The 20,766-nt window shown below is 39.1% G+C and overlaps 1 protein-coding gene across 1 annotated transcript in view; it reads right to left on the bottom strand.

Moving 5' to 3' along the window:
- The window catches only part of SUCLG2 (succinate-CoA ligase GDP-forming beta subunit), a 164,595-nt gene that overhangs the window by 129,821 nt on the left and 14,008 nt on the right, over window positions 1-20,766 (bottom strand). The window contains exon 2 of the mRNA XM_019536684.1: window positions 3,033-3,174. Coding sequence (XP_019392229.1) covers window positions 3,033-3,174 — 142 coding nt within the window. The remainder of the gene's footprint in view (window positions 1-3,032; window positions 3,175-20,766) is intronic.

The raw sequence follows: 20,766 nt of genomic DNA, 5'->3' as shown, positions 1-20,766 counted from the left end.
TGTACTTGCACTGCTCTTTATTTAAAGAGTATGGGTAACCTCAGTGAAAATGACTCTGTACTAAGATATCAAAAAACTTACTGGCCCTGTCTACTAATCTATGAAATATCAATCATGTTTCCTGAAATAATCTGGGAAGGTAACCCAGCCTTCAGGCAGAAGAAACAGAGAGAGAAAGGTCTAAAAACATGTCTGAAAGAGCCCTCTTTCCCCCGCCAAACTACCACCTAACTAATTCTTAGAGAGATAAATCAAATGGTGATAGCAAGAGGCTCTGAACTGGAGTCTAGGATCAGTGCTGGAATTACAGTAAAAGATCATTCCAAGAGAAGAAACAAAGGAAAGGAAACTTCAGTTTGCATTACAAGCTTGAACCTAATTCAGATGACCAGAGCCCAGTAGGGTTGTGTGGAAATACTGTAAGTTGAAGGCAGAACCTGACCTCTGAATCTAGCTGACATTATATTTTCTAAAAAAAAAATGTAATTTATTTTTTTTACTGTCCAGAGGTCCACTCTAACAGGATGCTTGGTAAATGTCAATGAACAAATCCTAATAAAAGTTACTACAGTAGTCCAGTGTTCAGACTGACCATTTCAGTTACTGCCGTGAGAAAGAACGGAGGTGACCAACCTGTGGCATGTGTGCCAGAAGTGACACGGTGTGTGGCATGCTGAGGACCGAGGACAGGACAGGCAACATAGTGGCAAACAGGGCAGAAAGTGGAAAAGCACAGGCATAGAGCACAAGGCAGGAAGCAGAAAGCAGAGCAGCAGCTCAGACAGGGGGAGGGGATTAGAGTGGTAGTGCCTTTGGGGAAGGCACAGGGCTCTTTAGTGGCATACCAGCCAAAAAAGGTTGTCCACCACTGAAATAAGACATGGCTACATTTTCTTTTCTTTAATTATTCCAGACGGCATTTTCTTTTTGTAGCAGAACTGAAACGCTAAAAATAGGGACAATCGTATCGAAATGCAGAGAAAACTCCCTTACATACAGCTGTACTCTGTTCCTTTGATGTGCCCTACAATTTGCATTCACATGTTCCATGCTTTTCTAATGTTATTAAAGTGCACTTTTCAGGCAGATTGCAAACAGCGTAAAAGAATCTGAAGCATGTAATCAGAAAGCTAAACACTGCAAAAAAAAAAAAAAAAAATCACTTGATAAGAAAATTGCTGTATTTTAAGACAAGCCAGATCAAAAGCACCTACCTTCTCAGCTTCTTGCAACAGTCATGCACAGGGACACTCAGGAAAATTAAGCAGATTTAACCACAGGTGCCACACCCATGACTTGATTTATAATTATATTAAACCCCCTTGAAGATGGTCCTCATTCAGTGGCTCCAAATCACTGTAGTTGAACCTCCTGGAGGAAAAAGTTGCAGGGATCTAAGGCCACTTCTCCTGAATGAGAGCACCCAGACACAGCTTAAGGGCTTTAAGTTTGGGGCATTAACAGGAACTTTTCCAGCTCCCTTGTATAGAAAGGCCATTCAGAAAATGGCTTATTCAGACTATTTTGTTTTTTAAGAATCATTGGGTGCGTCTACATATCAACCTATGGCAACATTGTTACTGCGCTCTGCTTTAGTACTTCCTTTTGGAAGTAGTAAGTGCCCATATGGCACCATACGCAGTTAAATTAAACCGCCGCTTTGCCATAGCAGTGCGCTGTAATGAGGCAGCGCGCAGATAGAGCGAAGCAGCTGCCGGTAATGTGTTGATGCACATGACTGCTACGGTGCTGTAGGGCAGTGTATAGATGCACCCATTGTGTATTGTGTTACATCCCAGCATTTTTCAATGCAAGATTTATTCTTTTTGCATTGAAAAATACAAAAGAGAGAAACATGCCCAGAAGACAAACATGTAAATATGCACGTCTGAAATAGATTTTCAAAATCTATCACTTGGCATTCTAGTTACTATAAACAGGTTTATTGACAAGCATACAATCCTCATGATGGGAAAAGGGCTTAATCAGCTAGTACAGCAATAGCCTTCCTGTTTAGATCTCTGTATAAAACACACGCATAAAATCTAAGAACACGCAACTAGGGGATGTATTTATACATCTTGCCATTATGTGAAAAAATGTGAGACGCACAAAGAGCTCTTATGGATAAAGAGGCAGTTGCCAGATGACTGGCACCACCCCGCGTGCATTACTGATGGACAGTCTATCAATTCTCATTAGGAACCGCACGACAGAAAAACAAAGTGAGATGCTATTGAATACAAAACCAGAATCCAGCAAGATGATTTGGGGATGCTGGGAAGTGAAGCAATTTTTAACTTAGCTCTTTTGGACAGAACGGCTTCTGTGTAGGTTTGATCTCAAGTCCATCTGACAGAGGGATGCTTTTCACTTGGATACTCTAGGCCAAATTCTACCCGCCAGTGCATCACAATTTTAATAGGGAACACAGTGAAATCACAGCACTGGGATTCAAGGCATCAGGATTTCTTTACTGGCCTTGGTCACAGGCTCCTGCTGTGGTGCTGACAATTCATTTTACCTCTGTCTCTCCTTTTCCCTTGATGGAGGAACCCACTTTGTAAATGAGTAATTTCTATTTAAAAGCAATTGTATTTGTTTCCATGTTAGTTGTTTTTCTTCCCCTGTCCTTTATTACAACACTTTTGCTTGCAAAGTCTCTTTTTTAGCAAGTTCAGCTGTTTCTCTCCTTTATTCCCACAAGTCTTTATCCTGTGTATGGCATCACAATGATTTCCGGAACAGCCAGTTATGATGTTACATGCTTGATTCTTCATTCTTAAAGCCGATACAAACCATGTTAATTAAAGACGTCATGTTATTTAATAAAAACAAAGCTCTGGAAAATATTACTGTTATAAAGCTTTCTTCACACATGGCATGAAATATACTTTCAGAGGCCTTGATCATATTTCACATCACTACAATGAACATCAACTTTAAGACTGTGTACAAACTAAAGAGAAGGAAATTTCTTTTCCAGACTGGTATCTGGTGAAGTAGATTTCTCCTATTATTGGTCAACTTACTTAGTCTCTTCGCAGCTTCCAGGGCATCATTTGCAGTATCAGCCACAAAGAATCTCTGAACCGTAACCCCGTGGTCTGCCATCAGTTTTTTACTCTGGTATTCCTGTAGGTTTAGCCATCGTCGAGGGGTTAATTGAACAGCCTACAGAAATGAAAGGGGAAAATAACATAATGCTCATTAGGAACAGTTCATGAAACAGTCAACTGAGCCATTAAGCCTCACAGTCACCTTGGCTAGCAATAAACAAAACTGTTTGGATGAAAAGGCAAAATATGCGTCATTTTATAAAAATGCCCTTTCTGAACATTTGACAGACAAACGCCTTCTAAAACCTAGAGAAGAGACTGAAGCTCACAGGGTGAAGCTGGCTTGAAATTACGTATTTCATTTCAATCAACCCAGATGTGCAAATTCACTGGAGTGACTTCTAAAACATATTTATGTTTTTAGGTATTGCTGTGCTAGGTAAAATACCACTGACAGACTGTTACATTAAATAAAAATGCATCATTTAAATTCAAAACCCCTGATGTACACTGAATTTTGTATAATTCTCCTGCAGAGATACTAAACTACATGTAGTTTTCTATGCGGCTGTATAGCCAATAACTGAAATAAAACTAGGGTTAAGCTTTCCAAAGGCATCCAAAATACCAATTTATGCTCAGAGGCTTGGCTATATTGGTTACATTTTTATTTATGTTTTGTTAAAGGATCTATCAAATCCCCACATAATAGCCACGCTCATGAATGTTTCCTTGAAAAATTGGAAAAGAACTTACTCCTTTAATACCCAAATTGTAAAGAAACCAAATCAAAAGAGATGTGTCTAAAAAGATGGGGTGCATTAGTTCCACTCTCCTTTTAGTCTTGTCTGTAAGAAGATGCCAGGTGGGGAAGTACAGAGATGCTCAAACATTTCTGTCTAGTCCTGATACTGCCTTAGCCTTAGGGCAGTGGGGGCCAGGTTTTTTGGCAGGCACGTCGCAAATTAGCTCTGCGCCCTCCCTGAACATCACTGATCCCCCTCCTCTATACAGTCTGCTTTGAGCTGCTGTGCCGCTTGTCCTCCCCCTGGTCTGCTGTGTGCCCCAGGCAGAGGCCGCCCCTGCTCTCGGGTGTGACTAATCGCTGCACTCCAGTTTTTGGTAGCAAAATTTTAGCGGGGGAAAATGTGGCTTTTATACAACTAAATGCGGTCAATATGCATGTGTAGTATATATGCTGAGGGGTTGTATACACACACAAGCTCTAACACCTTTGAAACAAACTATAAAAGAAGAGAAGAAGCAGCCTTAAGTTTTGCTCGTCAGAAGACCGCAAGCAGAACAGTGCATATCGCAAAGGCCACTTTAGGAATAAGAGGAGGCCTAGAGCCTACTTTCTATACTGCTTTTGTACAAGTCCCACTCCCTCACCCCCTTTTTTAATTGCCCCCGTGCTATCTTTTGGAGTTTCAGTGACTAAAATGAAAGACCCTGACCGGCTCCTGCTGAACACCCCTTTCTAACTCTCTCACCTACTGCAAGCAGCTGATGAACAAAATTAGAAAAGTTGGTGCAATATTCTCCTGTCAAATCAGGTGACTGCCTGTCTGGCTCCACTTGATACCATCCAAATATAGCTAAATTTGGGTTTTTTCTTCTTTTTTTTTCCAACATTAAGTGAATTTTGTGGTGGTAAAAAGTGCCAGGATGGCTCTTGAGATCAAGGTCCTATTAAACCACACAATGTATACAGCATGTACAGCCACAATGCAAATATGTGCTTTTTTCTTAATGCATCTCAACCCTGGCTTTCAGGCAGTATTACCAGGAAAGTTCAGCCTCTGCTTTCATAACCGAGAAAGTCCACATGTGTGCAAACTAGTACCAACTATAAAAATCTCCTCCTCTCTCTGCTCCTCCCCATGATCTTGGGACTTCTTCACTAAGCGTTTGACCTTTCATTTTTTGCTTTTGTTTAAACTATATATAACCATGGGATTTCTGGCATCTCCAAGGAAGAGACTGGAGATTTCTGTCTGTATGAATGTGTGGTCCCTAGTGTGCCGTAACTTCTAGCAGGGGGGAAAAAAAATGACAGCAATTTAGCCTTGCAGTCTGCATCAGTAAAACATCAGTAGACAGCATGACCATCGAAGCTGCGTGATGCTCGGGATGCTATTTCCCAATCCTGTAAACAATACCAGTGTCTCATCTAGGAACCACGGGATAAATGCTTGTAGTGCCAAATTTTCTTGCTTTTGTCTCTGTAAATTGAAAGTGTAACCACTCTGAAAACTTCCCAAGATATACTATGCATGTCACACACTGACAGCATTATCGTTTTCCAACTTAAGGAGAAAGCTGGTTTTGTAAGCAACAAAAAGTAGTCTTTTGGCTAAAAGCCAGGAACAACAGTGATTGAGGCCAATCACCACTGCGTTAGCATTCAGGACAGGCTTATGCTCAAGGCAGCCTAACACTGGTTTAGCAAACTCCTCCGATTGCTTTCACTCCTGAAAGTCACTTACTCAACATAAACCTTCCCAAATATGACTCAATTTCTCCTTCTCCTTCTGATTAACAAAATTTAATTGTACTGTCTGCTACCAGACATCTCCGCACAAACTCTTCTGGATTAGGAGCCAAAAACACTGCAGGGGGAGAAAATCAGAAATGCCTCGACCAAGTACAGGTGATAGTCTCAGGGCCTCTCCGAGAGACAGAGAGAGAGAGAGAGAGAGAGAGAGAGAGAGAGAGAGAGAGAGAGAGCCTGTACAGCTGAAAAAGGTACAAAATACCCCCAAAAGAAATGCAAAAATCTAAAACTCTTGGTTCCAAACCTTTTGGAAGCTATAGACATGGAAGCTATAGACCAAATGAGAAACTGCAAAAAAATATAAATATAAAAAAAATATATATAAATGCCCCAAAGCTTTTGTGCAAGCATTTCAGCCTTTGGCTGAAGGCTCCCAGATCCCTGTAGCACAATCACTAGAGAGGGAAATATTTATTTTGAAAACCCCTGAAAGGGAATTGGATGACTGTTCCCATGTCGCCAATATACACAATAGCTTTATGTGCACTGAAGTCACGCTTCTGCTAAATTTTAGGTGTACAGACCAGGCTATTTGGGCAAACGTGATCTCTTTTATTAGACCAGCTGGATAGTTGGAAAAAGTGTTCTTTGCAAGCTTTCGGGCACAGGCATAGGGAGAGTCTGCTGGGCTTCTCTCTCTAGGGTCCGCCTTAACCCAGTATGCAAAATGCAGGTCTATGCAAATGCAAGAGTATGGTATGTGTATGTCTTTTCTTCATGTCTCCAATTAAATTCCAGCCTTCTTTGTCAGATGCCCATCAGTCCTTGAAAATCCTGGCTATTATGTTATTTTATTACACCAAAAAAGAATAACAACACATGGCTTCAAACGGATTTAGCAGATTACAGATGATAAACATTATTTCAGCAGTAAGAAAAAAATCAGAACAGTAAGAACTGCTCTGATTATACAATAACTACCTCAGAATGGTGGGGGGGAAGCAACTTGATCAGACTAGTTGGCTGTCAGCCATCCCACTGCAGTTACAAGTTGTACCTAAGAAATACACCTTTCTGTCAAGGCCTGGAGCTAGAATACAACATCTGTAAAGACATTGCTCATTCTCTCTCTCTCGCTCAATAGGGAATTTACAAATTAGACTTCCAGGGTACAGAAAAATGTGCTTGCCTCTTTCAGCCAGGGCAGATTGAGTGAGATCAAAGTGTTTTAAATAGCCAATTTTAATTGTGATTTAAATCACCAGGAAAGGAAACCTGATTTAAACAACTGATTTTAATCTTGCTTTGCATTTGTACTTCTTAGTTGCCTAAGGAAAGTTGGACTTGGAGTGGTGACCATGAAGACAGGCTAATTTGCGACTAATTATAGTCTTTAAAATAAATTGTATAAATTTTTATGTTTTTGTTGTTGCTACCCAGGAGGATGCACTATGTATGTATGGAAGCAATTACAGAAGGATCCATGTAATTATGATATAGTCAGTGTAAGCATATATTCACTTTCTTACCTTTGTTTTAAAACGTAAGTGTTTAGTTCAACGTTTCTTCATTGCTTATTTACCAGATATTTTTAAAGCTTCTGTCACACAGGTTTGGTTGATAAAAGAAATCAATCAAAATACTGAAATAAAGCATTTTGATTCCCACCCCCACACTTGTTATTTATTTAAATAAAAGTACATTAAGTATACTGAAAACACCAGGGGGGAACAAGTTTATAGAAACATGCTCTGTATTACAACCAATTTATTAAAAAGAGGTATTATTTGTTCTAAGTACATTTTTTTCTCATCCCCATATCCATCAAGATGTTAGAACTAACAAATCTTGTGACCATAACTTCTATTCATAGTTTTGGAGAGGAAAACAAGCTCTCTCTAATTCTAATCAATTCCTCAAATTTTAATTGTACTAGTTAGTGAACAGAGCTAAATTTAAAAACAAATTAAAAAAAAAAACTGAAAAGAAAATATTTTCTTTGTACTACGGACAGGGCTACTGCTAAAGATAGTTTCCACTTCAGTAAAGCCTGGTTTTCGGTGCCTAGCAAATCCTCCCTTTTCAATGTTTTTCATTCCTTTAAAATTCTAGCTTCCACACAGGTTAATTATTACTTCTATTATCTATTACTATTATTATATGCAACTTAGTAGGTTTTTCAATTAAATATGAAACTAAAAAAATAGTTTTTTAAAAAGAAAATTGTACTTAGTTTAAATTGTTTAATTATCTGTTTTATTCTACTGCAAAGAAAACCTCTGCCTTCTGTGCTGAGCACCTTGACGAACACTACTATCATGAAAGACTATTTACCATGAGTTTTCTGCTCTAGTATCAACAACAGCCTCAAAAAAAGATCTTTAAAGAAAAGAAGGACGTTCCATCCTGGTTATGAACAAGAATGGGCTGAGGAACAGAGACAGAAAGACGGGAATGGTTTAGTGTCAAAGAAGAACTGACAAAATGGTCATAACGGTAACACAACTAAGCCCTGGGCAGTTAGTGAGAGACTAGGATGCTTATAGAAGAGAGAGGCAAAAACGCATTTATCAACTTTCCACGTGCAGACCATAAAGTTCAAGTACTGAACAACCATCCTCCTGTAACCAGGACAGGCTTTCAATCAGGATTTTTCACAATAGACAAACTCCTTGTGATGAATGAACTCCTGGGAAGATGAATGAATACAGCCAACTGCTATATACAACATTCATCAATTAACCGTACACTTTAGAAATCAGTGGGAATTGACTCTGTATTAATAGCTGTGCAGAAGAAACGACCGCCAAAAAGCTACCTGGAAGCTCTTGAGAAAAAAAAACACAGATTATTTCCTTGAGAAAGTTAGGCAAAAAGATAGTAATTGCAAAAAAGGCAGGACGAAAAAGAAAAATGTCTTTCTAAAGATATTCTCTCTTTCAAAACTACTTTGAAATTGAAGCAGCAGAACCAATTCTCTTGTGTTACAGACCAAAGAGAAAAAAAATACCAAGATGATCACATGCTACCAAAGGTAGTAAGTAGAAGATTTTCAGAATTAACTCCTATCTGTGGGAGGTTTGTTATAATAAATACATGATTGGAAGATAAAGTAGGAAAAAAACCACGATTAAAATGAAAAGACTCAGACCTCTAGATAGGTGGGATGACAATTAATATATTAAATTAAAGCCTTTGCTACAAACTTCTACTCATTGCTCAAAAGAAACTGATAGAGAGGTCCTTTCAGTGCACATACAAGTTTTCTGAAAACTGCAGCAGGAAAGACATCAGGAGACCTAAAACTCTATTACAATAGGCAGTCACCCACTGGCAAGAACATCTAACAAATGTTTACATCAAGACATGGCAGACAAGTAAAGGCGGGATATGAGATGACCAAGAAAAATGAAACATTAAGGGAATTCAGAGGTGCCCCTCATAGGCAAAAAAAAAAAAAAAAATCCCGCTGGGGAGGGCAACCTGTTACATGCCCTTTTTGTGAGGTGCATTTATGTGCTGGTGTTGGCTATAAAGGACCAACTATTGGGATCATAATAAATTCTAGTTTATTGGATGGGATGCAAAGTTACCAATAAAATTATAAATGCAAACTTTGAGTTATGAGTGCATGCGTGTGCGTTGCCACACCCATGCAATGAGTGTGCCAGGTCTCTGCCAATACCTAGCAGAGGTTTATCTTGCTGGGATCCTATGATCCCTACTGACTTCCTGCCTCTGGGGCGGGGGGCTGGACTCGATGATCCTTTGGGGTCCCTTCTATGAAATCTATGATCACAATAATCCCAGAAATCAGTGATTCCCAATCTCTTTGCTACAATGGAGATAAGGCCTAAGCATGTTTTGTGGAGCAAGTGCCACAGCCTTGCAAGCCACAGTTAAATAATCACTACAATTAAAAAAAAAGACATCATTGACACTGCCAGTGACATTGCACGAATGTCAAGATTATCAACGTGGAAGTCTGCAAGATACACAACGTTAAAAGAAACCTTGCTTTTCCCAAATCCATTCTTTTTCTCCAGTAGGACAGCCACGAACCCTCTCCCTCCCCTTGAGGCTTATTAGCAGAAGTCTTTAATGAGGCAATTTTAATACTACATGCCTGCAGGGGTCTCGGTTATCCTCCCATCGCCCTTGATGCCACAGCTCTGCTGCTGTCGATCTAGTTGCCCTCAGCAGCAGTAAGTTGCAAAGAGTAACATGTATATTTGCCCATTCATGAAACAGACTACAGGCAACCCCCGCTTAGCACTCTTAATTGGCTCCCAAAAAACCAAGCGTTAAGCAGAAATAGGAATAAGTGAAACCGAAAGTTTCTTGAGCCAAGACGGCAACCATAAGCATTATAACAAAACTCGTTGAGTGCTAAGTGGAATCAGGTAAGAACATAAAATGGACTTTATAGTGAAATAGCACTAAGCAAAATAGCATTAAGCGGGGGTTGCCCCTATAAGGAAACCAGGCTGTGAGCACTGATCAATGGAAATAATTTGAAAGGCTCTTAAAAAGGTGGGGGAAGATTAAAACAAAAGGAAGGATTTCTTTCCCTTCCTTCATCTGTAACTTTCCTTCTCCCCCATACCTTTACCTCCTCTCCCAGCACTTCGGCCAGGAAATCACAAGGAGACCTCCTTGGAGTAAGCCATACATCTCTGAGACTCTCGCAGTTTCACCGTTGGATGGACTACAGTATGTCTTAAAGCAAAAGAGACATTGGAGTTGTATGCAATTTACTTCTCAGCAATCTGTTTCTTCATTGTGGGTTTAAACAGCAATATGGAAGAATGTACTCATGTCACAGGTACTTCATTTCAAACCAGGAAGGAAGCACTAAAAATTCTCAGCTGGTGGCTATTTCAGAATAAAACCCTGAGACTTCCATGTGACACCCTACATTTTGTGTTATTAATAAAACAGGCAAGACCTAGAAAACTTGAGCCTCAGTGCTTCTGTTGGTGCAAAGTATTCATGTGGGGTGGCACTGCTTGAGAAGATGCTGTTGGAGACTCATTGAGATTTTTGGAAAAAAATCCAGTTTCTTAAAGCACACCCCCTCCCGACATTCAAAATCCTCCTCCTCAAAGAATTACCTTTTCCTTCAAAAGGTCCAAAGAAGCTTTTAATGGTTTAAGAAAAACCAAACCTGCTAATCTTCTTTACTTCTTAAACATCTAACCACTTTCTTTGTATATTTTAATTCAAGTTTTGTTAGCCAAGGAAAACAAATCACTTAAGTCAGCTTTTTTCTGTGACTAAATCCAGGCAATAGTTTTCTTACAGTGGAATAAAAGCAAACTCAAACTACAAAAACTAATCCCTGCATAGGAAATTTTTATTGAGTGTAGGATAACTGCCATTCACATCCCCACTGGAGGCTTCCAAGTAAAGAAATGCTACTACTAGAAGAAGATGATATAACAGCTCTTATTTGGAACTGAGGCACTTCAGGCATCTTAGAAAGAAAGTAGTATATTGAAGTTGTTTTCATTTTTAATCATACTATATAAATCTATAAGAAAAAAGGCCTTGACAGAACTGCAAGAATGGTCATGAATGGCATTAATACACTCCCCTTTTAAGTAATATCTAAAATTTATCTGCATTGTAAAATATTTTCCAGGATCAAAGTTGGAATAGGACACCACAGGGAAAGGTTTACATGCATTAATACTTTTTCCATGATGTATTTTTTATTTGTTTTGCTGATCTGAGATGCAAATGTACAGCAGAAAAAAGAAACTAAAATAAACAGAAGTAAAAGCTTCAAAGAGAAATGTTGGAAAAGTATCAAAGACTAAGATACATTTTTTCCAAAAGGCTTGGTGCACACAGCATGTTCACTCCGGGATTAGTATTCCTTAACATGAATCTAGACACACAGAAAAGATTTTTTTGTTTGCCCGTGAGACCACAATAAAGGAGCATACATACTATGCTATCAAAAACACTATTACAGGTAAGTGAAGTCTCCTGTCCTACCAAACTTTAGACACCAAGTTCTTCTAAGCATATACAAAAACTGTATTTTTGCTCATATACAAGCAAACTGTACAACTAAACTTTTAGATGAAAGTTACATAGGCAAACTGAAAGATAAGTCAGACACCACTTACTGATCCTTCCCTAAAATCTAATTGTCAGGGATTTGCTAGCTACTTCTAGACAGTAAAATAAATTGTTCGTGCTGTCACTATAATCCCTTATTTCCCACTGTTTTGCCTATAAAAAAGCCCAGGGCTCCGTAAGTGTAGCATGTGCCCTGAGAGAAGTCATAGTCATATTTTCCCTATCCGATTTCCTATTTCTTGAGCTGTCACGTGGCAATAAATTAAAGCACAATCTGTAGCACCTAAATAATATGAGCTACTTTTAAATCAGAATTCTAAGGAGATACTTAAAGAGAAATAGAGCTAGGAGCACATTTTACAGAAGAAAACAGTTTTCATATACAAAAAAACCCCAAGATATTTGGAATTAACACTTGAACAAAACCCTTCTTAGCTGTTATCTATATGCGATATTAATTATCACTGTCAGACGCAGAGTCCTGCCAATGATCCAAGAGAGTTCATCCAAGTGTCTGCTTAAGATGCACACAATCAGAAAAAGAGAAACTGTCTTAATACACTGAACAAAAAGGTTCCAAATTGTAAGTTAAGTAACTAACAGCTAGAGGAAAGTACTACTCAAAATGCAATATTTCATTCAGCCACAAAATAGGTAATGCTAGCCATTATACTTATCCAGCTCTACTTTTAACAAACTGGATCAGCCTTAAGTTTTTCAACCATCAGAAACTATCATGTGTACCCTTTCTTCTCTTGCCTGGGCTGGATTTGAAATAATGATTTAAATCCAAGTACCTCATTATCCAATCCACTAAAATATCCAGTCATTTTGAAGTATTATTTACCTAACTACAGTATTTCTAGGCAACTTTCTTATGCCAATGAACAAACCGTGGTAGAAAATGATCAGTCTCATTTTATGAGCACATTTGTTCAGAAATGGCAGCTTTAGGCCTGTGTGCATCAAACAAGTTTTGGTTGGTAAGCAACTGATTATCTGCGGCTGATAAACCAGTTCCCAGGTCCCCATTTGCCCCAAACCAGTAAAATTTAGTTCCAGCTCAATGGGCAAGCTGCAGATGACATAGGATATCTTGCTAAAAAGTAGAATTAATTTAGGAAAGCGGTGGCAAGATCTGCAAAGAGGCATGTAAAGACTTCCAGCATACCTTCATCCCACCTCATAGCATTTTAATCTTTAAACAGCATTTCTTTGAATATTATCAGGTTTGGTTCCCCACCCCCTTCTTGGGCAAATATTAAAACTATCATAGAAACTATGTTGGGGAAATCTTAATAGGACAGGCTTAGACAAACATCTCACAATTCAAATGTGGAACTCAACTCTGAGACCTTATAGCCTTAGGGGCATAAGTTTTAAAAACACTTATATAAATGTCATGCCTAACTGTACATACAATTACAGCAGTTGAATATACACACAGAGTGTGGGCAGATACAAACGGCAAGGTATTATATGGGCAGCTGTCCATCTACATGCATACATTTCCTGTCTGACTTTGCCTTTTGCAAAGTAGGCCCTTGAAATACACGCTGTGGTTAGCTTAGTAAAGCAATACTGCAACCATTTTCTAACTTACTATTTTTACTTTATGTATGACATTACTAAAAGTCTATATAAAATAATCAGACAGTAGATGCTTTGAGAAAGGGCTTGCCTCTAAGCACATACTTCTTACAATGCAGACACAACAGGTCCAAAATGACTGCCCTCTAGAGCAAGACAAAAATGAAATGAAATAAAGTTCTGAAGATAAATTTGTATCATAAATTAATGAGGATATAGGCTATGCAACTGTGGTGCAACTAACAGTAATGCATCAATGTCTATACATTTAGCATAGAGTTAATCTAAATTTTGCATACTCAACTATGCAACCTGGACAGTTTTTGCCTGGGATGCATGCCTACCTACCTCAGCATACTTAATGGACGAGTATAATTCTACTGGTCGACTCCCAGAGCCAATTTAAAAGCAGTTAAACATCCACCCATTAATATTCCTCTTCTTAAATAATGCCAACATGGAATTCTTTACCAAGGCAGCTGTATTTTAGGCTCTCGCATGCCACATCTTTCCTTAATTGCTGACTATTTTAGTGATAATAAGTATTTCAGAATAAAAGCTTTTAACAAAAGTTGTCAAATTAACCAAGCTGATCTGTTTTGTTCCTGATAGACTTTGCATGTATTTAACACTGAGAAGACAAGACGGGTAATTAAAATTTACAGTTCTCTAAATTCCTAACTAGTCTCTTTTAAAGCTCTCGTACATTTAGACTGCATTTGCTTATCCTGTCACTAGCGTACCATCATCAGCCAACTAAAGCCTTCCACACTCAGGTTACAACAATAATAGGCTTGAAAGTGGCTAAAGAGGGACAAACGTGTGAGGAAAGGTGGATTTGAGAAGAAAGACAACTGAAATTGCCCTTTTACTGATTCACACCCAATTTCTCCAACCCAGATAGGTAGTCACCATTCACACTTCCAGGTCAGCCTTCACATGCCGGTGAAGTACTCCTCCCTACCTACTCAATATAACAGGTGTATGAGGGCTTCTATTTTAGTTCAGAGTATTTCAGGTATGAGGTCTCAACCATGAATTGTTGGGGGTTTTGACATCAGAAATGCCAACTGGATCATGCTGGAGTGCCAGAAGCTGCAGCCTCACTCATTTCAAATGGGCAAGGAAGAAATACCTGCTCTTCATGCTTATTGACAAGGATATTTTCAGCTAAGATTTATATAGCAAAATTTAATCAACTAGTCTATTAATATCAGTACGGTTCTTTGAAAACCAAGTGGTAGATAAATGTAAGCATCATGCAAGACTTGCCTCGTCTGGTTTAGTGAGGAGTTTATGACAACTTCAGCAGAAAAAGCAAGCTAATCTAAAAGACTTATTTTTCCTTGCAAGAGATTTCAGGTTAAATCCATAGTCTGTACCCTCACAATCAATAAAAGAAGAAAATGCATCTATGGGGATTATTTTATGAGTCCCTGTCTTTGACTCGTATGATTTTGATTGTCGTAATATGTTTAAATAAAGCCAGCTTCATGCACTTTATTGGATAAATGTAAAAAGAAACAAAAAAGACCATTTCCATTGGATTCCTACATCCCTTCTTCATTCCAGGTAGAAAACCAATATTCATACCATGAAGTAAAGACGAGCATGGTAAAAGCATCTGACTTTAAGGTCGGTCAAATAAAATTCAAATTAATCTCTCTCGCCTTCCCTCTCTTTCCCCCTGTGTACTGCTTCACTGAGCCAATATAGCTATAACGTGTGCTCATAGATCCTGTGCGCCATGGTACGCAAGAGCTCTAACCATGCAAATGATATGATGTCAAATATTTATGGTGCCAAGGTTTATAAATATGGAACATCTTGTAATGGGTTACATTGAAACAAGTCATCTAGGGAGGGGGGAAATAAGGGGGAGAAAATATCTTTAGGAAGGGTCCCTCAACAGAAAAGAGGCAATTGTGTTTAGCGTACCTTATCCAAACTAAAGGTTTCTAACCAAAAAAAATCTATGTGCTTATCCATCATATTCTGTACTGTTTCACAACTTAGTTGATTTGTTTGTGTGCTATGACCTGTAATACAAAGCAATCTTTACAATTCCAAGTATATATGAAAGGAAACAAATACACAAAGACAACTGTAATGAAAAAGTGTACTATCTGTCAATAAAAGTAGTAAAGCTTTCTATTACACCATGAGCTGTTCAATAAATGTCATTGACAATACTGCAGGAGATCTTCGTATCAGAAGGAGCATCAAAAAAGATAACTAAGGGAGGCAGCTTTCAGAGGAACCAACTTTGAAATCAGTAGGTTTTATTAAGCCATGTAAATATGCTGAAGAAGCTATTTAAAACAATCTGATTCCCCCAGGTTTTCATTTAATGTCATCCCAACTCTTCCGTTAGTTTTGGTGTCAAGGAATGATACTACACCTGACCAAGCTCATTTCCGAAACAGTCTTTGTATGCACTTATCTCTACTATCATTCATTCATTTTGCACATAAACTGTGTATGTATAAACCTCTCTTACCTTGTGCTTCTATTTAAATATACTTACTTGTTTGCTTTCTGGCTTGATATTAGCTAGCATATAAATATTTCAGATAGGAAATGATGCATTTCCCCGCCCCTCCTCCCCCCACAATAAGGGTAATTACTCACTGAGCTGCCCACCAGGGAATGTGGGGGTGGGGGTACCTGTCATTTTAAATCTTAAAAATCAAAACTGGATGCGTTTCTGAAAGGCAACCCTTTGTTCATGGGAAGGAATCAAGGCAGAAATCACTGGGTGAATCGTGTAGAAATTTCCTTCCTGAGGAAAAGGAATAGCATAGGGCTACAGCCAGCTGCACAAAGTCCTGTAATTCATAAAGTAACGGGGGTTTAAGTAAATCGCATTGAACACAATAATTTTGGAGGCTGTCCAAATGCAGCATTTGTAACCTGAGTGCTTACTGCTGTGAGCCCCGTTGCCTTCCTAATGGTTACCAAGATTGGGAGGCTGCATGGAGCAGTAAGAGGGCAAAGGGATTCCTGTGATTTGGATATGAACAAGACCCCTCCAAGGGGAAAGCACTGGAAGGCCGCTAATCCTTTTTGTAAAGATGATGGTGGAAAGGAGGCTGAGAAGGGCAGGGAGCAGAGCAGTCATGCATACCAACCAGCATAAATGTCTGGGTATGAGACAGAGTAGGCTGCATCTGACAAAGGACCAACGCTACAAACTGTGCTCCTTCTAATGACACAGGATGTCTGGGGGAATTATGAATGTGTTGTCCTTCTCATTCACAGTACATTTTTGGAAAGGAATCATGCATTTTACTGCGCAAGAACCCATGACACACTTTGCAGTGTAAAATGGAACCTAAAGGCTTAAGATATTCATTGGAGTGTGGTATATGTCTAAGGTATCTTTTGTCCTTTCCAAAAGACCATTTCAGAAATGCACCCATACTCAGCGCCACCTTTCAATCTAGCCCTCTGCTTTCATAAGCAATGAAGTGTCACCTGAACCTGTAGGAAAATCCCCTGAATCTCCTTCTAACAGGAACGGGCATTGCCATCCTATGGACCAAGCCAGTATGAGTGGCTGATTACTGAGTTCTTATTGAAGCTGACAGCACATCCATAACTTTGTAAACAATCCCTATTTAACATCAGCTTTCCATTCAATTTCCCATTAAGTTCAGCAGGAGAAAACTTTCAAATTAAAGTACCTACATTATAAGACTGTGGGCATGTTTACAATGCATAGTTACATGCACCTAAACTTAATGCACCTTTATTTAAGGCACATTAAGGGGATTTAGGTGTGCATCTACATGTAGACATGCTAAAGTGCATTAAATTTAGGCTTGCATAGCTAAATTCATTAGCCCACATGTAGCCATGCTAATGTGCACTGACACACACTGCATTAATGTGCATTGTCTACACGTAGGCTAATGTGATTTAGCTAACTGCACCTAAATTTGGTACTTGATTTAAGCAGGTATCAAATTTTGGCAGGATCAGCCTAAAATTGCCATTTTTAAGGTGCATTAAGGGTGCACATGTGTGAACACGTGCCCTTAATGCGCCTTAAAAATGGTGATTTTAGGTTAATCCCACATAAAAGGGCCATGTGTAGGCAAGCTCTGTTTTTCTGAATAGGCTTCCGAATAGGACTAATTTTAAATGGATTAAAAGACAGCAGATACAAACAGCATATTCCAATTAGTAATTATAAATCTTTTAATTTCCTTTACCTTTTTAACTATACTGTGCAATTTCTTGCACGGTAAAATGAACTCTCTCAAAAGAAAAAAAATTAGAGGACAAAAATCAACTCCAACACACTTGCAAGGGTACAGTAGGACATTTTGATCAATAAACAGTACGGGCAATTTACCGTTTTATACTCCTAAACTGTACAGTCACTCTTCAGGATAAGTGAGACCTGTCACTACAATTGTTACAGTTGATATAAGCATCTCAACTTCAAAATACACAAAGAAGTAGGATACTGAAATATGTCATTAAACAGACTCCTGTTTTTCAGAAGCTAGGCAGGCTGTTCATTTGGATAATTAGTAGTATTAGTAGCAGATCCACACCTCTTAGAAACAAGATGTTAATGTCAAATAACTAAACTAATCGCACCACACAGAAAAAAATAGAAAAGATGTGGGTTTAGTTATCATTGTGTTTGTGGTTCTTCTCAAACTATTTTATAACTAGGGTTTCCAATTTTAAATAAACTGGTTTACAAAAAAACTATATTCAAGTACACATCTGGGAGTAGGGCCCAAGATAGCAAGCAGGGACAAGAAGGGACGTCAAGATTTAGTTCTTGAAGTCAGGAGTGTAGGTTGTAGCCATGTCGGTCTAAGGACATAGGCAGACAAGGTTCTTTGGGTGAATCTGGTATCTTTTATTAGGCCAACTTAAGTAGTTGGGGAAAAAATTCTTAGCAAGCTTTCAGGTTTAAAAACCCTTTGCCAGGCTGAAGAAGCATCTGCAGTTGGTGCATTTCCTGGTCCTGGATGGAATGAATAGTAAAGAAGCCAGGGGCTGTCAGTTCTTTAAGTCCACATTTAAACACATACATCCCGATTTTGGTACGTGCTGAGCACCCAACAGCTTCCACCAAAGCCAACAGCTTTAGGGGGCTCAGTGTGTTTGAAAAGCCACCCATTTGTTTGGACATATGAGTCCTGAACTAGGAGACTAACTCTAGGTTTCTGGTTTTGAAAATCTTTTCCTGGTCTTGTAAGTGCATGATAGAAACTTGCAAAGTCACTCAAAGCTCAGCAAACAGATGTTGGAGGACCAGCAAAACACTAAACACTAAAGAAACAGAGACGTTACATGGTTCCCACTACTGAAGTATTTGGAAACACCCATTCCTTAATGCTAGTCCCATGTTACAGGGAAGCTAAGTTACTTAGCTCAGGATACTGGAAGTCTGTGATGGACAAGGGACTTGACCCAGATTGCCTAACCACTGAAACAGCCTTCCTTTCTGGAAGAACAGCCCAAACTCACTGTGGAGTCCACCTTTATGGACAGCAACATTGTAGATTAATAGCATTACTCCAAAGAAAGTTTTCACATAAATAGGTGTGTGTTGCTTTTTCAGTCATATCATGAAGTCAAACTAGTGCTTAGTCTGATCTTTCCACAAGTCATTCACAGCATTTGAGACTCAATGGAAAACCCAATTTCTTCTTGTCATGTACAAAGCAAGCTGTTTTCAGGTTGTTTAATAGAACCGTGGCAGAGTGGAGACAGAGAGGCAAAAAATCACGCTGCATCCTGGCAGGAGACATCAAGATGATTACAAACATAGCAGAAATAAGAGAAAGCGCTTACCTGAAATAGTGGCATTTTGGTTCCAGAAAATGGAATTAGTTTAGCCATAAGCAGACATGGAAGAAGGGAAAGAGGAAAGCTATTTGGCTACATATTTCTTTCTTAAAAGAAGCCACTGCCCTTCTAGGATGCTCAGGAAAAAAAGACTGAGTGGCAATCGCTCAAGCGTAATCTAATGGGGTGAACCCTCAAGTCACTCTTAAAATTTAAATATCCAGTAATTGCCAGTAGACTTTAGTTGCTTCATGAGAAGTAATCGGATACCAATTTCCAGCAGACTTTAAAAAAAACAACCACCCCAAACCCAGCTTTTATAGGAAGTTACTGCATCATTATCTCATCTGCTAGACCTCCTACGGACAGGGATGGGAACATATCAACTCTATAGATCAGAAACATTATAAAGCATTATAATGTGCATAAACAGTTAAAGTTACAAGCTAAAAGCAGTTTTAAAGGGCACTAAGGACCCAAGGATTTGGAGCTTCAAGTCAGTCATCCCTGAGGTATTGCACGATTTTGCAAAAAGCATGCATCTACATGAAAACCCAAATATATAGTGGAAAGAATTTAATGATGCCATGTGGGAAATGGTGTCTGTGAGCAAAACGTCAAGTGCTTGGGAATGCAGACATTGGAACTTAGCACTTGAGCACAGACCATTTAGTGCTCAAGTGTCCATAGAGGCGTAAGCACCTACGTGTGCACGCAAAAAAACAATAAGCCCACAAATGGAGACCAGATTTTGGACAGTTCTGATCCTGCATCACAGATGTCAACAGGACAGGCCCTGAAAGAACAGGATTCCACTCTACTCCCTTCTCCATCTATTTTGTGTACAAAACCAATTTTAATAGAAGTTACTATTAAAGTCTAGCTTTTCTAGACAAATGATAATAAAAATTAAGTGGTCTAGTAAAACACTGCCTATCTATAGGTTTGCTGTGATGTCACATGATCCCAAAAACATAAGCATGTATTTAATTTTCAATTCTTAATTCCTCTTTGACTACTCATGGTGTCTGTTTTAACGTCTTCAGACCCTGATTAACTAAAAGCAGTTCCACGGGTGAGAAGGATATGGTAATTGAAAGGCTGTTTCGACGTTTCACTGGGGATGGGAAGTCAGCCCAGCTGGGCTCCCACTTCCCGCGTGATCTAGCACAGGGGATGAGGACCTAGCACGGGGGATGGAGAGTCAACCCAGCTGGGCTGACTTCCCATGCCCTGCCGGAACTTGCGCTGGGATGGCAAGTCAGCCCAGCTGGGACCGACTTCCCATCCCCAGCCTATGGTCGAAACATTTCGACTTTTGAAACATTTCAACTAGCCTTGTTTTGTTTCAAGGATTTCGATGGCCTCAGTTTCATTCTGATTTTGCTGTTTTGACCTCAAAATTGGTCGAAACGGTGTCGAAACGAAATGGCTGGTGAAATTTCACACAGCCCTGCTCATTTATTCTATCTTTCCTCATGAAGCAGAGCTCAAGCAAGGAGAAATAAAGAACTAATAACCAAGTTCTTTTTTTTTTTTAACTTGGTGCTCACAAATAACCATATCACAGTGCAGTACGAAGGCAAACAATAAACCTTGCTAAGCAAAGTCTAACACAATAAGAAAGTTTTCTGAAGCAAGTCCAATATAATAATAGAGCTGTCTAATCTGGATGCCTAGCAAGGGAAAACTGGGAAAAGCTGTTGGAGGGAC

This window comes from Crocodylus porosus, unplaced genomic scaffold (assembly GCF_001723895.1).
Source record: "Crocodylus porosus isolate Cpor-Errol unplaced genomic scaffold, CroPor_comp1, whole genome shotgun sequence".
NCBI lineage: Eukaryota > Metazoa > Chordata > Crocodylia > Crocodylidae > Crocodylus > Crocodylus porosus.
Note: the sequence above shows the minus strand (reverse complement) of the source record. Positions and strands in the feature narration are given on the sequence as shown.